The sequence below is a fragment of the Carcharodon carcharias genome, chromosome 2 (assembly GCF_017639515.1).
Source record: "Carcharodon carcharias isolate sCarCar2 chromosome 2, sCarCar2.pri, whole genome shotgun sequence".
NCBI lineage: Eukaryota > Metazoa > Chordata > Chondrichthyes > Lamniformes > Lamnidae > Carcharodon > Carcharodon carcharias.
The window spans coordinates 211,873,485-211,888,777 of NC_054468.1; the positions used below are offsets into that span (position 1 = coordinate 211,873,485).

General features: G+C 42.9%; 1 protein-coding gene across 2 annotated transcripts in view; it reads right to left on the bottom strand.

Moving 5' to 3' along the window:
- Window positions 1-945: 945 nt before the first annotated feature.
- LOC121289166 (muscarinic acetylcholine receptor M3-like) overlaps window positions 946-15,293 on the bottom strand; it is a 77,100-nt gene continuing 62,752 nt past the window's right edge. The window contains exon 2 of one of the 2 annotated variants that reach the window (XM_041208318.1): window positions 946-4,536. In XM_041208318.1, coding sequence (XP_041064252.1) covers window positions 2,724-4,536 — 1,813 coding nt within the window. In that variant the 3' untranslated portion in view covers window positions 946-2,723. The remainder of the gene's footprint in view (window positions 4,537-15,293) is intronic. The other variant, XM_041208329.1, reaches the window with a different exon arrangement.

The following is a 15,293-nucleotide window of genomic DNA, read 5'->3' on the forward strand; positions in this document are numbered from 1 at the left end:
TTCTAGCAGCAGCTGTGGTCTCCCCTGTGGTGATGCTGAGCACAAAAGCTGCTGAACTCTGATTGGGCAGCAGCTCTTGGTAGGCAAGACTTCTGCCCCTGGGGTCTTGTTTCCAGGGAAAGGCCTGCCACTGTCCTTGCCACTGCTTGATTGGCGGGCGATTTGGCATGCCTTCCCAAAAAGAGGCAGCAAATGTTTAAAGTCATAGAGTCATTGAGAACTACAGCACAGAAAAAGGCCCTTTGGCCCATCGAGTCTGCGCCAGTCAAACAAGTACCTAACTATTCTAACCCCGTTTTCCAGCACTAGGCCCTTAGCCTTGTATGCCATGGCTGGCTGGCTTTCCAGCTATCAGCCGATACCCCCGATGCCTCAACAAACCTCCATCTATTAACTCTGTTTCTCTCTCCCTAGATGCTGCCAGGCCTGCTGAATATTTCCAGCATTTTCTGTTTTTGTTTCTGTCAGGAAAGAAATTAGGAAACATTTCTACAAACAAAGGGTGGTAAAAATTTGGAACTCTCTTCTGCAAACAGCAAATGATGCAAGATAAATTGTTAATTTTCAATCAGAGATTGATAGGTTTTTGTTAACCAAAGGTATCAAGGGATTTGGGGCAATCGCAGATTGGCCTTGATCTCATTGAATTGCGGAACAGACTTGAGCGGCTAAGTGGCCAACCCTTGTTGCTATATTCTGAATAAACGTGGCTTTGCCAGGGTTGTCCACATGGTGTGAAGTTTTTGAAAAATTAACATGGGATTTCATGTTAAGCAAGCCATTGCCGATATTCCTTTTTCTAGTCTTATAGAGAAGTGGACATTATTCTTCTAATGTTACCTGTACAACTGACTAATTCAGGAAAATTCCTATCTTACCACCACTAATGTACAATAATAGTGCAAAGATTTTTATAAAATTTTGCATGACTTTATTGCCGCTATAAAACCAATTGATAGAACAATACATTCAATATCGAAATGGACACGTCAAGTTATAGAACTGAATTGAACTACCAGTCTCATGTACTAAATTTTACAACATCATACAAAAAGATGGTTAAAGTACAGTGGAGTGTTCTTTCATATTGACATTGAACTATGTTGTAAGTCATCATTTTTACAATACTATCCTTTGGGCCTGGCACTAAGTAGGAACACTAAAAAGTCCATTCTATATATTTTTTTCAAGTCTTCTTAAACTTGGAGCTTTTATGATGGATCCAAACTTAAATCCAAGACCACATAACATTGATGGCTGTTAGTCAAAAAAGGAGTTAAACATATACTGCGCATCTAAGAGTACACGGTTCATTTGGTTTTTTTTTTGCAGTGACAATAATTTAAACCCAGAATACTTTCTTTTCATTGGAATACACAAAGTGAAATGAAATAGATATACATCATATAAAATCGCTCTTCACAATTCTTGGTCTTCGACTGTCCTTTTAAAAAGAATTATGCCAGAGAATACAGATACTGCATAAAGTTCAAGGTGGTTGATGTCAAAATTTTTCCACAGTAGTATTTAGAACCCAGCTTTGCTACATCAAACAAACAGTAGTCTAGCAGTTGGTGAAAGAGAGTAGTGGACTTCTTAATGGAAAGTTCAAATCCCAATTCAATTTTGTGGGGATTCGGGGGAATGGAAGTTTTTTTTTAGTAGAACCAGTTCTGTCCTACTGAACTGCATCATATTGGAGCTGATCACAAAGCCAAATAGACAGTTCAATCCAAGCCCTTTTATTTTTTAAACTGAAGGAGGGTGTGTGGTAATGAGGAGTTTTAAGGAGGGTGAAAAGATAATTTTGTGGGAGGTGAGGGATAGTGGGAGGAACATTGATGAAAATTGAGGTATGACAACTCTTGAATACGGCTGAAAAGAGAGACAAGTTTCCCAGAATTTTTGTCTTGCACCCATCAGGACAAATGCAAGAATTCCCAATTTCAAATGATCACAACAATTTAGGCAGCACTTGCTGAACAATCCTGAGTTCACTAATAGCTACAATAACAACCAATTTAAGATAATCAGTTGGGATTGTAACATGGCTCATTTATGCTTGTTAGAAGCAATGTACATTCATATGTAGGGACCCGTTCTCTGCAAACAAAAGGAATATGTTCAAGCCTTGCACCTTTTTTGAATTACCTGGGAGCTTGGGGAGCCTATAATTGCCCGTTGTTTTCTCCAGGGCAATACTTCAGCCAATCAGAGTTGACTTGCCAACCAATAAGCACCCTTTTCTGACCTAGTATAAATTGTGATCATTTGAAATTTGGCATTCTTGTATTTGTTCTGATGAGTGCAAGATGAAAAGCTTCAGAAGCATCTCTCTCTTTTCAGCAATATTCAAGTTCTGTAATACTAAGCGACTGTTTATGGCAATACTCTCGAGGTTTGAGTCGTAAAATCCAGTATCTGTAGTTGCCGTAATGAGATAATAGCATTAAGGACTTAAGTGTTATATTCATGTTAAATAAATATTAAGCAAAAGCATACATGAACTTCATATGAACAGAAAGAAAAAATTATACAATTTAAATACACCAACACTAGTTTAAATACTTGTACTGCTGTCTACATCATGTAAACACCATCCGACACAAAATACAAAGCAGCGTATACTTCAGCCATGTGCTCACAACACTGATAGCCTGTATGCTCTTGACCAAAGCTGTTAATTGGTACCAAAAAACAATCACGATCTGGTGAATATAGCTTCAGGAAGCCTCGCATGGAATCCTTTTATGGAAAATAACAGTTTGACTCGATTGATACTGTTGCCTACGCCTTTTTCTCTTTTCCCAGTGACAAAGCAGTAACATTTTAAAAGTGTTTCTGAAGGTTTTGTTGCAAAGTGCATAGCACATGGGGTTCACAGTGCTATTGACATAGCACAGCCAATAGCCTAGATGCCACAGTGCATCACGAATGCATTTGTCACAAAATGTGTTTACCAATACCATTATGTTATAAGGTGTCCATGTGATAATAAAGGCAAGCAAAATTGCACTGAGCGTCTGTGCAGCCTTCTTTTCTTTTACAAGTGACATTCTTTTACGCTTTGTAATCTGAGTTCTCGTTTTCGAAGCAAATGCTTTAGCAACTGTGGCTTCTCTGAGAGACATAGATGTGGATGATTTTGCTAACGACGCAATTCCTCCAGAAGTCTTTGAAGGATGGATTGATGGCATTGACTGAACAGGAAGTTTGCCAAAATGCTGGTGGAAGCTATTGCCTTGCTCATCTGAGCCCTTAAATTCCTGTGACCTGAACTTCCTTTCCTTTGCATTAGCATCTGCTGTGGCAAGTTCATCACTGCAAAGGTCCATGTTATCTGTGTTCATGGATCTAGAGAGGCCAGCAGCCGTCTTAAGCCCAGGTAGGTTTAACACAATAGAATAAATTGCTCTTGTTTCTGATACCACATCATCCTCATCAGATGAAGCTGAGTGATCTAAAGAGCCACCACCATCATTGTTATTCCAGCTATCGCTGCTGCTTGCCTCTTGTTCACCCTCAGTCTTGGTCTTCCACGTTTTTGAGTTTGGCCAAAAACGGCACGTTCTGAGACTCCTTTTTGCTTTCATCCCTGCCCGCTGCAGTTCATTGCTGCTGCAACTTCTGGAGCTGCCTGTTTGATGAACAAAGTGTATGGTTTCCATGTCGGTGGTGGAGGCCTGGAGAGCTGCCAGTTCTTTGGTGCGTTTCTGAGTTTCCTTGTAGATTCTCCAGTACAGGATTGTCATGATGGTGACAGGCAAGTAAAATGCAGCAATAGCGGTACCAAAAGTAATTATGGGTTCAGATAAAAACTGTATGGAACATTCACCGTGTGGCACAGTTCTTTCGCCAACAAAATATTGCCAGAACAAAATGGCAGGGGCCCAGAGTATAAAGGAGACTATCCAAGCCAGGCCAATCATTATTCCAGCTCTTTTGGGAGTTCGTTTAGCTCTGTAGGTAAGTGGTCGTGTAATTGATAAATATCTATCAAAACTTATAACAAGAAGATTCATGACAGAGGCATTGCTGGCAACATAGTCAATAGCAAGCCAGAGGTCACAAGCTACATTACCTAAAGCCCATCTGTCCATTATGATGTATGTTGTGTACAGGTTCATTGAAATCACTCCAATTATCACATCTGCAAAGGCGAGACTTAGAAGAAAGTAATTATTTACTGTTTTCAATTGTTTGTTCACCTTGAATGCAACTATAACCAGAATGTTTCCAATGATTGTCACCAAGGAGAGTATTCCTGTAAAGAAGGCGATCAACACAACTTGCCAAACGGTGTGACCTCCAAGAGGGTCAGCTGTACCATTACTTAAAACAGATCCATTCGATTCCAGAGAGGTTGTGGGAGAAACTGCGGCTGGTCTGAACAAGCCATTGGCACTTTGCTGTACTGCCCTGTCACCAAGAGCCACTCTACTTTGTGAGTCATTGTTCCAGGAGAAGCTGGAATTGAAGAACAAAGGGGAAGCTGTGTTGTTGTAGTCAGGGATCATTGTGACTTTCTGGCATGTTCTGCAAAACAGAAAGAAAAAGAGAGCAAAATAAAGATTGGTTCTACACAAAGAGTAAACAGGATTAGGCTAAAAATAAACAGAAAGACCTGACCCTTGAATACCTGCGGTAAAATGTCTGCTCCACATTGCCATTTACACTTGTTTGGTACAACTCTCCATCACAATTCAAGTGTCACATTCACATTTTTGAGCTACACCACCAAAGCAAAGTACAATATAGAGAAATATAGGGAGAAAGCGCTTAGCAACACTACACAGATTTCCCTTGAGGCAGGTATTACCATGGGCCACTTTCTACTTGGCCCAAATGGGTATCTTCATTGATACCTTTGAAAAATGCAGCATGGGTAGTGCAGGTAGTGGCTTGTACCCCAGAGAATCAACATAAATCTGCGTAATGTTAGTAGAAGTGAGAATGTTGGCATTCTTTTTATTATGAAACCAGTATTTATACAATAGCAAGTAAGTTTTGTAGTCTTCTGGTGTTTACTAACTAGTTATTAAACTTGGCAGCCAAACACCAACACTTTAACAGGAAAATCAGCCAGGAATTTCCTTAGAACAGCTCCAGCACCCCCACCATAAGGTTGCTACAATTTAATGGTGTTTTGCGCTATACTTTCAGCAACATTATGGTGACAAAGCAGGAGCAGCTCCCAGAAAATTGCTGTCAATTGTGTTTCATGTAACATGTTGTCCCTGGCATAAGCAAGGCTGGCTGTACTTAAAATTGATTGGTCATCAGGACCTACTGGGATGTATCAGGAGCTGATGGTAGAAGTAATGGAAAAAATTGCAGGGGGCACCATCAGTAATCTTTCAAATTTCCTTAGAAACAGTAATGTCTACTATTTAGAAACGGAGGACTAGAGAATCAAAAATGTTATGCCTTTGTTCAAAAAAGAACTTAAGGATAAACCAAGGCCAGTCAGTTTGACCTTGATAGCGGGAAAGCTTTTAGAAATGCTAATCCGGGATAAAATTAACAGTTACTTGGATTAATTAAGCAACGCCAGTGTGGATTTGTTAAAGGCAAATTGCATTTAACTAACTTGATCGAGTTTTTCGATGAGATAACAGAGAGGGTTGATGAGGGTAACATGGTTAATGTGGTATACATAGACTTTGAAAAGATCTTTGATAAAGCACTACATAGTAGGTTTTCCAGCAAAGTTGAAGCTCATGGAAAAAAAAGGGGACAGAGATTGGTGGTGAACAGTTGTTACTTGGTTGGAGGAAGGTATGTACTAAAACCTTTTATTGATATATATTAATGACCTACATTTGGGTGTACAGGACACTATGTCAAAATTTGCAAATGACACAAAACTTGGAAGTATTGTTAATTATGAAGAGGGTAGTGATAGGCTTGACATTGACAGGATGATGGAATGGGCAGGCACATTGTAAATGAAATTTAATGCAGAGATTTGTGAAGTGATGCATGCTGGCAGGAAGAGCAATGAGAGGCAATATAAAATAAAGGGTACAATTCTAAAAGGAGTGCAGGACTAGAGAGACCTGGGGTTATATGACACAAATTGTTGAGGCTGGCAGGGCAACTTGAGTAAGTGGCTAAAAAGGCTCAATGGGTTTTATAAATGGAGGCATAGGGTACAAAAGCAAGGAGTCTTTATTAACACTGGTTCAGCCTCAACAGGTGTGTTGTCTCCAGTTCTGGGAACCTCACTTCAGAAAGGAAGTGAAAGTTTTAGGCAGGGTGAAGAAAAGATTTATGAGAATGGTTCCAGGGATGGGGGACTTTAGTAACATGGATAGATTAGAGAAGCTGGGGTTGTGCTCCTTAGAGAAGAGAAGTTGGAGAGAAGAATTCTTCAAAGTGTTCAAAATCATGAGCAATCTAGGCAGAGTAGACATAGAAAAACTGCTCCCAAAGGGAGAAGGATTGAGAACCAGGGCCATTTAAGTGATTGGTGAAAGAACCAAAGGCATTATGAGTCAAAGTTTTCTTATGCAGCGAGTAGTTCTGATTTAGAATGCACTACCTGAGAGTGTGGTGGAGGCAGATTCAATTGTGATTTTCCAAACAGAATCGGATAAGCACCTGAAGAGAAAGAATTTGGAGGGCTATGGGAAAAGGTGGGGGAATGGGATTGCTCCTGAAGAGAGCTGGCATGGACATGGCGAGCTGAATGGCCTCCTTCTGTACTGTAACCATTCTATGATTCTATGAAAATTCTGGGCAGTGTGATGGAGCAGTGGGTGGGAGCTCACTCTTTGGGGAATTGTGGATTGTATCTTCATCCTGCTACCCTGTGGTAGAGGGGTAGGTTGGAGTTCCAGTTCATTGTTGCACTGCACTACTCCGAGTAGGTTACGTAATTATCTTAATATCCATTTAGAATCCTATGTAAAATATGTGATAATACTGAGAGAACTGAGGAAACTAAGTACAATACTTATCTAATAGTTATCACATAACAATAACTGAACAGTATGGATACATTTAAAGCTTATGCACATCAACTAAATTGGGCTCTTACCAGCTCATGACACATTAGATTTCTTTTCACAGTTTGCACATTCCCATTGCCCTGCAGGCAGCCTGCCAGCTAATGCTTGCAGTAGTGTTTGAAGTCCATATCATGGAACATGTAACAATCTCCTATTATGGTAGCTCCCCACAGAATATAATGATCATGTCGATTCAGCCTTCAAGAACACTCTTAAACATGTTGTTGACAAGATACACAATAGGATTCAATAGTTAAAGGGTGCTAGACGGCTGAGCACATGGGAAAGCACAGCTCATTTGACTGTGGTCTTAAGAGTTTTCTTTACCCCACACTAATTTATTTAATTATAAATTGTAATGTCTAATCGTCTGACATTTATGTTTGCATCCCCTCCAAATCGATTTCAATATATAGTGTATGTTTAGCATAATGGATGGGCACAGGTTGATGAGCACAGGTTTTGGAACGTTTTGATGGTGCTTGTATGGGAATGCTATGAAATCCCTGTGATTAAATGATTTTTATCAAAAAAGGGAAGTGGAAAGACTCCAGCAAGAATCAGCTTTGAATGTTGATATTGGTTTGTAAATGACAGGACTGTAATTATGTAGATTACAGTGTATAACTGTACAGTTGTGTATTCAATCATATGTAAACCTGAAGCTCATAATTACTCCTACCAAAAACTCCATTCTGAACAAATGCATTTATTTGAAAAAATATATCTTTTTCTCTCTCACAGTTGAGGGATAAAACTTCCAATTCATAGGCTCCAAATTGAACATCAAGTTTGATGAAGTGCAAGGCAACAACAATAACACCATTACAACAACAACTCATGTTTATATAGGACCCCTAATGTTGCAAACTGCCCCGGACTGCTTCACAGGAGCAATTCTTAAAAGCAATTGCTACTCATTAGGAAATAGAGACAGTTTAAGTAAGTTATATTTGTATTTGTGGGTGTTAGGAGTGAGTTTTAGCTTTAAAGTTTAAGTTTGATTTGTATTTCTGTATTTGTGTGTTCAGAAAAAGTCAAGTTGAATTTTAGTTTCACTTTAAAATGTGCTTACATTTCCAATTAGTTTTACAACTCCTAAAGAGAAGTTAAGCAAACAAGAGTGGAAAAAAATTGTGCTGTTGCCTAGCAACAGGGGTCCAGGGAGGCAGGACCCCCCCACACACACACATATACAGAAAAATTAAAGAAACAGCGGTTTTGAGTTTCAATTTGAAGACAGCAGAAGCAGCCTAGCAGATAGCCAGTTCCAAGCTAAGGTTGGTTGAAAGTAGCTGCCAGAGGTAGACGAGAGCAAAAAGGGACAGATAGCAAATCCCAAGCTAAAGAAGAAAGTCCCCAAATCCAGGGGAGTGGAATAGGAGAAAGTTCCAAGAAGACCTTCTAGTCAAAGGAAGGACAGGAACCTGGAAAAGGTCCTGTTAAGTGAAGTTAAGAGTGAGGAGCAGAGAAAGGCTTCAAGCTTCAAGCTTAAAGAGATAATGGCTTGGGAAAAGTCAGAAGGTCCAGAGAGACAACTGAAGGTCTGTGACTCTTTGTTATGGCAATGTGAAGCAGTAGTGTGCTATTGACAGCTGAGTCAGTGAGAGAGAGAGCACATGGAGGAAAGCCTGAATGCATGTGGTAACCCCAGGGGAGAGAAACATTGGGAGGAGAGTTTGAAACCCTGGAGGTGAGCCCTTGCAGAAGGTGTCTAAGAGAAAGTGTTGTTTTAGGAGAAGATTCCAAGGTGAGTTCTTGGAGAGTGGAGATTGGAAACCCTCATGTGAAAGATGGAATTCAGTGAGACTGGTTGGCTCATGGTGTGACAAGCGTCTGGGGGGAGTTGATGAGAGATCCAAATCGTCTGGTTGAGGAGGCACCTGTCACTTGGTTTTGGAGTGTGATGTGTCTGACCACAGGTCACCAAGTTGTTTACATGGACTGTGTACTTACTGTGGACATTAGAGTATAAGATGGCTTTGGGAACTTGTGTTATCCTTATAAATCTGTATATATCTGTAAAGGTATAGTTGTGGGTGAAGGGGTATTGTAATATAGTTCATCTTTTCTTGTTTAATAAATGTTTTATTCTTTTGTTAAAAGCTCACTGGCTGACTCTGGTGACTTTGTTCAGCAACCACTCTCCACGTATCTAAACAAAAAAAATTAAAAGCTAAGATCTATCAAGCTGGGTTCCACTCTGGGATCAGGCTTGTCCAGTGGTAAAGTCAGCTGGGATTATAACATTCATAAGAAAAATTAGGAGCAGAAGTTGGCTATTCAGCCCTTCGAACCTGCTTTACCATTCAATAAGATCATGGCTAATCTGACAGTGGCCTCAACTCCCCTTTGTCTGCCCCCATAACCACTGACCCCTTTGTAGATCAAAAATCTCACTCAGCCTTGATTTTATTCAATGAGCCAGTTTCCACTGCTTGCTGGGGAAGAGAATTCCAAAGATTAATGACCCCCTGAGAGAGGAAGTCCCTCCTCACCTTTAAGGGGTCTTAAATGGGAGACCCCTTAGTTTGAAACTATACGCCACCTCGTTGTAGATTCCCTCACAAGGGGAAACATCCTCTCAACATCTATCCTGTCAAGCCCCCTCAGAATCTTACACACTTCAATAAGATCAACTATCATTCTTCTAAACCCCAGTGAATATAGGTCCAATGTGCTCAGCTTTTACTCATAAGACAATTCCTTCATCCCAGGAATCAGCCTAGTGAATTGCTTCCAGTGCAAGTATACCCCTCCTTAAGTAAGGAAACCAAAAACGTTACAAAATACTCTATGCGCAGCCTCACCAATGCCCTGTATGGCTGTAGCAAGACTTCCCTACTTTTAGACTCCTTCCTCCTTGCAATAAAGGACAACATTCCATTTACATTCCAAATTACTTGCTGTACCTGCTTGTTAACTTTTGAGACACACTTACGAGCACACTCAGTACTCTGTACCGTGGCATTCTGCATTCTCTCCCCATTTAACAAATATTCTGCTTTTCTATTCTTCCTTCCACAGTGGACAAAGTTTTCCCATATTATACTCTCTGTTAAATTTTTGGCCGCTCTTGCCTATGTGTTGAACCAGAGAATGGGTCATTCGGACAAATTAAGCAGGTAGATTTTGAGGGGCATCCTAAAGAGAAGAGACGGGTAGAGAATTGGAGAGGTTTAGAGAAGGAGCTGCAGCACTTGGGGCCTCAGCAGCTGAAGGCATGGGTGCCAATAGTGGAGTGATGAAAATTAGAAATTTGCAAGAGGCCAGTGTCGGCGGAGTGCAGAGATCTCAGAGGAGTGTATTAGGTTACAGAGAGAGATAAGGGTGAGATTTGAAAACAAGGGTGAATAATTTTAAAATCGAGGTGAGCCCAGACTGGGAGCCAGTTTAGGTGATACCATTGCGCTAGCTATATAGTTCACACTTGTGCCTGATGGCAGAGCTGTCACCTTGCTAAACAAATAACAATAATACACTCAGGAATCTTCTGCTTATGTCGAGTATTTAAGTCGCCTTTCTCGAAAAGAATTTCGGTATTGAATTCCAATTATGCTGAATATTTATTTTGAAATTTGTCAAACTCTCAAAACATAATTCATGTCATGTTACCTTTCTCTAAATATCATCAGAACATAATAAGATTGGGAGTAGGCCCATCAAATTTGCTCTGGGAGTCAATAAAATCAGAGCTGAACATTTACACTCACTCCACTTTCCCGCCCTATCCTCATACACTTGGTGCCCAAAACACAATTGATCTATCATCTTGTAAAATGCAATGCAAAAAATAATGTAAGGGTTAGGTGTTTTTTGTTTGTGGTTTGCGGTACACTCCACTGAGGAATTAGTGGCAGGTCACACGTCAGAGCTGACCTGATCTTCTGCCTAGATGACAAGGAAGATGAATGTGTGTTGTAATAATCTTACAAGATCAATCTGCAGCCACCAGCGGTAATGCTGATGAAGGGCAGCCACCCACTCAAGTGCTGTAAAACACTTCCATAAGAAGCCTTAAAAGTCTTGTTCCAGTGCTAGTAAAACTGCATTGAAAACTGTAGCTCTGCTTGAGAATTCCCACTGAAGTATCAGCTACATATCATGAGCCCAATGTTAGACAAGGTGCCCTTGAATAGTCTGCAGTTGACACTCAATGGAACTGCCACTACAGCTAGTCTTCCGTCCCCTAAAGTTGGCAACAGCTGGACATGAGCACACTTACTGTAAGCTGTGATGTCATGCCCCACAGTGCTTTGTCATTACTTGTAGAGAGACCTGGTTGAATCCCATCTGTTCAGTGATACAAGCAATTAAAATACTGATTGCCTTTTAAATGTGGCCTTTTATCCTGACATGTTCGTTTCCATGCAGTTTATTCTTACAGTAGCTGATATCTGGAATGATGTATGGTGTTGGGTGCAAATAATATTGTAAGTGATTAAAATAATCAAGCGATGGAACATGTGAAAGATGTAATTATTTTCTAAATAAATCCATGCGGCAGGGGATGAGTTGATGAACAAATATTTGCAAAGCGATCCATCATTTTAAGAGGGCTAAAAAGGGAAAAAAAATCTGCAAAAAGCTGGAATTCTGATATAATGAGTGGAATTACACAATTAATGCTGAGGGTTTAGGCAAATGTGCTAGATGTTTGGAACTCACACAGTCCATTCTTTACAGAAGGACAGTATGATGTTTCACTGGTACAGCTATTATCAGTACTCTTAAACGCCCACAACCAGTTTACACCCTAAGTATGAACCTATCCTTTCACTTTACAGATGTTGACACTTTTTTAAAGAATACACTTTGTTGTTGTTGAAAATTTGTGTTAAAAAAATTATATTCACTATATCAGAGGCTGACATTCTTTTGTGTGGCCGGAATTTTATGACCCTGTCACTGTAACATGTGGTGAAACATTCAAAAGTCTATTGACCTAAATGTATACCTCGTGGCTTACAGAGACCGAAGAAGAGAGTGACAGAGAAGAGAGTGACAGAGGTGCTTGGCTGCGCAGAGGGAGGAGCAGCTCCCTCTGGAAGAAGGGGCAGCTGGGCTCCTGCACATGCTGCTGAAGAGCCGCAGCGACCTGTCACTGGTCCCTTAAACCTCATCCCTCACCTCCCACACTACACACCCAGCCCCCAAGCCAGCCCATGCCCCACCAGATTGTGCATGCCACCCCGTGCCACTTCCATGCCCCCATAAAGACGCTGCCTTTCATTCCTGCAGATGGCCGAGAACCAGTGTCGCTGAAGACTGCGCATGTCTCGGGAACTTGTCGCTCACATCTGCCAGCTACTGCAAGGTTTGGCGCCACGGGGACATGGAGAGCATCCACTGCCAGTGGCTGTGAAAGTGACCATGGTGCTCAATTTCTATGCCAGTGGCTCCTTTCAGGGTTCCACCAGTGATCTCTGTGGGATATCACAAGCCTCTGCCCACATATGCATCCATGAGATCACGGATGCCATCCTCGCGAGGGCACACAACTTAATGCATTTTGCGTGGGACCAGGAAAGCCAGGATGCAAGAGCAATTGGATCTGCCCAGATCTTGGGTTTCTCACAGGTGCAGGGTGCGATCAACTGCATGCACTTGCCGCTCAGATCTCTATCACATCACGCGGTCAACTATGTTAACCGCAAGGGATTCCATTCGCTGACTGTGCAGCTGGTGTGCCACCAACACAAACGCATCCTGCAGCTCCGTGCACTGTTCGAGGGAGTGTCCATGACTCCTATATTCTTAGTCAGACACAGATCCCTGAAGTCTTCCAGGGTCCACAGAAGCTGCAGTGTTGGCTCCTCGGGGACAAGGGCTACCCGCAGAAGACATGGCCGATGACACCCGTGTGGTGGCCTCAGACTGCAGCAGAGCGAAGGTATAACGAGGCTCATGCTGCAACTCACAACTTGGAGGAGCAGACCATTGGAACGCTGAAAATGAGGCTCCAGTGCCTGGACTGGTCTGGTGGAGCCTTGCAATATAGTTCACAGAGGGTGTCACGCATTGTCGTCGTCCGCTGGGCCCTTTACAACCTGGCGCTGCAATGGGGAGACGAGCTGGCTGAGGAGGAGATGGAGGAGCTTGAGGTCTCCTCCGATGAGGAGGATGCCGACAAGGGTAAGGGTTAGGAGGTCCTCGAAGGCGACGATGGTGGGGATGAGACCCTTGCACTGGCTAGACAAGGCAGGCGAGCTTGGGAGGCCCTCATAGCTGCTAGATTTGTGGAGGATGATAATGACCTGCAATGAGGAGACACCATAGATCCTCACATTGCATTTATGAATGATTGACTCCAGTCTGGCTTATGGTAACGCACATACCCTCTGCGATAATGCTCTGTTCAAGAAAGTGCAGTGGAAGCTCTAATAGTTGCTCAATTGCAGAAGGATGATAATGACATGCAGTGGGGACACTCCATAGGTCCTCACATAGTCTCTAAGAATATCTGACTCCTGTCTGACCAAGGGCAGCTCGCTTGCGCTCTGCGATCAGAGTCATATCATAGAGACGCAGTCAAGAAATTTAATATCTGATCTTTTGTCCGCCTTCAGCACCTGAACCTTTCAGGGGCACAGAGTCACTGATCGCAGATGCTGAAGAGATGGGGGCCAGCCCCACCTTAAAGTTGCTGAGAGCACACAGAGCGAATGACAGAACTCTGGCAGCAATGACAAGCACTGTCGGATTGCAGGAATCAGTAATAAGTCCAGGAATGTGAGGCCAGACCATTGCTTTGGTCTGAAGGCTACACAAAGCACAGGGAAGAGGCCCTGGACTGATAGGCCTGCCTTTATCTTGTGCAGAAAGGTTTCACATCTGAGTGACCCGAACAACGCTTATCAGAACAAGGAGCCATAGGCAGGGAAACATTCTTGGGAGTTTATTGACAATAGTGCACGTTATGTACAAGTGATTAACACCCATGCCCAGACTATGCAACTACATCTTCTTAACCTTCCTAATCCTGCCACTACTTCTTGGTGCTCCCCAGGCATCCATAGCGGAGGTGGAGGCAGCCTGCTGACTGCTACTTCCTGTCTGTGATGACCTTGATAGATGCCCTCTGGAGGGCCAAGACCTGGAGGGCCCGGGTCTGCTTTAGGGGATCTGCTGTGTGGTTGTGGTACCCTCCTCGAGCTGTGGAGCAGGAGCTGCTGGGGTCAGAGAGAGAGGGGATTCGGATGGGCTGGACACTCCCGGAGTCACTTGGGTGGATGGCCCCGGGGTGTGCACCTACTGATCCTCCTCCCTATGGGTGCCCAATGGCCCCTGGCTGACCCCTTGCAAAGAAGGGGAAGCTGGAGTGAGGTCGAACTGCCCCACGCCCCTCTTGCATATACGCTTTGGGGAGGCGGTGGCATAGTGGTATTGTCACTGGACTAGTAATCCAGAGACCCAGGGTAATGCTCCAGGGGCCCGGGTTCCATAGCATATGGTGGTGGAATTTGAATCCAATAAAAATCTGGAATTAAAAGTCTAATGATATCTATGAAGCCATTGTGGATTGTTGTAAAAACCCTTCTGGTTCACTAATTCCCCTTAGGGAAGGAAATCTGCTGGCTTACATGTGACACCAGACCCACAGCAATGTGGTTGACTCACCTAGGGATGGGTAATAAATGCAGGCCTGGCCAGCAATGCCCATAAACGAATAATAAAAGGCCAACTATGGTGTCACTGATGGAGTTGAGCCCATGCAGGAGCAACGCCCTGGACCAAGGTCTCCATGGTGGCTGCCATCCTACCAGTGTTGACCATGGTATGTTGACATGCTGCCACTATCAACAGGGAGGGGGAGGGGGAAGGGCCATGGTGGCTCAGAAGCAAGGTCAGGATATGATGTCTTGCGGTACCTCCTTTCTGATGCTGGGTCCCTTGAACAGGCACAGAATGCCTCCTGCAGGCCTTCCTGCCCTGACTTGATTGGAGTGAGGTGGAAAGGTGGCAGATTTCCACACCTCGCCCTCCCATCTGATCACATGGTTCCTCCCATCTCCAAACTCACTCAGGGGGAAGGGCATTAAATTCCGCCCAATAGCTTTATAACAAGGGCTAGCCATCTACTTTTCAGTCTCAGCGGTAACACTCCTATGGCTGAGGCAGAAGGTTATGGGCTCTCTGAGACCTGAGACCTGAGCACATAATCTAGGCTGACACTTGAGGGCGTGCTACACTGTTGGAGACACTATTTTTCAAACAGTTAACCTGTCTTCTCAGGTAAATGTAAAAGATATCACAACACTATTCAAAAATCAGTGGCAT